The 1,472-nt window shown below is 55.2% G+C and overlaps 1 protein-coding gene across 1 annotated transcript; it reads right to left on the bottom strand.

Moving 5' to 3' along the window:
* Positions 1-213: 213 nt before the first annotated feature.
* Positions 214-1,247, bottom strand: LOC136547295 (E3 ubiquitin-protein ligase RING1-like). The gene has a single exon (XM_066539251.1). The coding sequence runs from the start codon at positions 1,020-1,022 to the stop codon at positions 432-434; it is 591 nt and encodes a 196-aa protein (XP_066395348.1). The 5' UTR covers positions 1,023-1,247; the 3' UTR covers positions 214-431.
* Positions 1,248-1,472: the final 225 nt, after the last annotated feature.

The following is a 1,472-nucleotide window of genomic DNA, read 5'->3' as shown; positions in this document are numbered from 1 at the left end:
TCGAGGTCACACGCTCTTAGTTTTTGCTTGGAAGTAGGTCTGGAAGCCATAGAGCAGCAGAATACACAGAGCAACTTCGACGCTTTTGTTTGGAAAAACTCTGGAAGCCATAGACAGATTCGACGCATTGTTGACACTGAGCATGAATTGTTGACACTGAGCATGATGAAATTTGCCAGAATTGCACATCAAAACAGCTGGAGAACGAACCGCTTCTCTTTTTCGAAAACGCGTATTTAGCATTGATCAACAAATTGAACTTCCGTTGTACAACGTTTTCGACATCTCGAACTCGAAGTATTCACAATTCCCCTTCCCATGGCCAACACTCGTCATCACACTAGAATATGTACAAAACCACCTCCACCATCAAACCAATCAGTGAACCAATTGGAAAGCGATTAGAGGCCTAACCATAGAATCTCCTAATCCTAATCCACGTCCTCTATCCTAATGTTCCACGGCTCCTCCCTCTCCGGCTCCTGCTGCGCCTGCGCCTCCCCTCGCTCGCCTCCGAGCACGAGGTAGCTGACCACGACCGCTGCCCTGGGCCTCCGCCTCTCCTCGCCGCCGCCCTCCGCCGCCGCCGCGGCGTTGTCCTCCTCCTTGGCCGGCGGCAGCTCGCGGCGGCACACGGGGCAGTTGCCGTGCACGCCGAGCCACCGCTCCAGGCAGCCCCCGTGGAAGCGGTGCCCACACGGCATCTCCTTGCCGGCGTCCTCCACCACGTCCAGGCAGATGGTGCACTCGCCCAGCTCGCCCCCGCCCTCGATCTCCCCGGCCTTCACCTCCTTCAGCGCGGCGATCGCGGCCTTCGACGCCGGTGGCACGCCGCCGCCGACCCCGCCCGAGAACAGACCCCCGTCGCCGTCGAGGATGACGTGCTGGACCACCACCAGGCCGGGCCCCCCGCTACCGCCGCCGCCCCGCTGCAATGCCGAGGTGGGCGCCGCCGCCGCCAGCCCCATCAGCAGCCGCAGGATGCCCGCCTCCGCGCGGTCTTCGTCGTTCGCCGAGGCCATCGGAGGAGGAGGTCGATCGAGCACGAGAGAGAGGGAGGGTGGAACCGTGAAAGAATCGAAAGAATCTGGGTGTGTTTTTTGGTGTGATTTTTCGGTGGCTTGAATTGGCGGCTATATATGATCCGATTAGGGGAGGCTAGTGCGGTGAAGGTTCTGGAAGGTTCCCGAGCTGGCTCGTCGTTTCTCTGATCTGTGGGCCCTAAACCAGGCGGGGCCCCGTCGGGCGGTTGGACACGGCTGTGAAATCAAGGGAAGCGCGTGTTTAGTTCGTGAATTTAGGAATTTAGTTACGGTATCATTTTTTGTTTTTATTTGATAATTAGTGTTTAATTATAGACTAATTAGACTTAAAATATTTATCTCATGATTTTCAACCAAACTGTGTTATTAATTTTTTTTTGTCTATATTTAATGTTTTATGCACATAGCGTAAGATTTGATGTGATGATT

Source organism: Miscanthus floridulus, chromosome 3 (assembly GCF_019320115.1).
Source record: "Miscanthus floridulus cultivar M001 chromosome 3, ASM1932011v1, whole genome shotgun sequence".
Taxonomy (NCBI): Eukaryota; Viridiplantae; Streptophyta; class Magnoliopsida; order Poales; family Poaceae; genus Miscanthus; species Miscanthus floridulus.
Note: the sequence above shows the minus strand (reverse complement) of the source record. Positions and strands in the feature narration are given on the sequence as shown.

Coding starts and splice junctions, on each gene's coding strand:
- LOC136547295 (XM_066539251.1), bottom strand. CDS start 1,022: ATGGCCTCGGCGAACGACGAAGACCGCGCGGAGGCGGGCATCCTGCGG.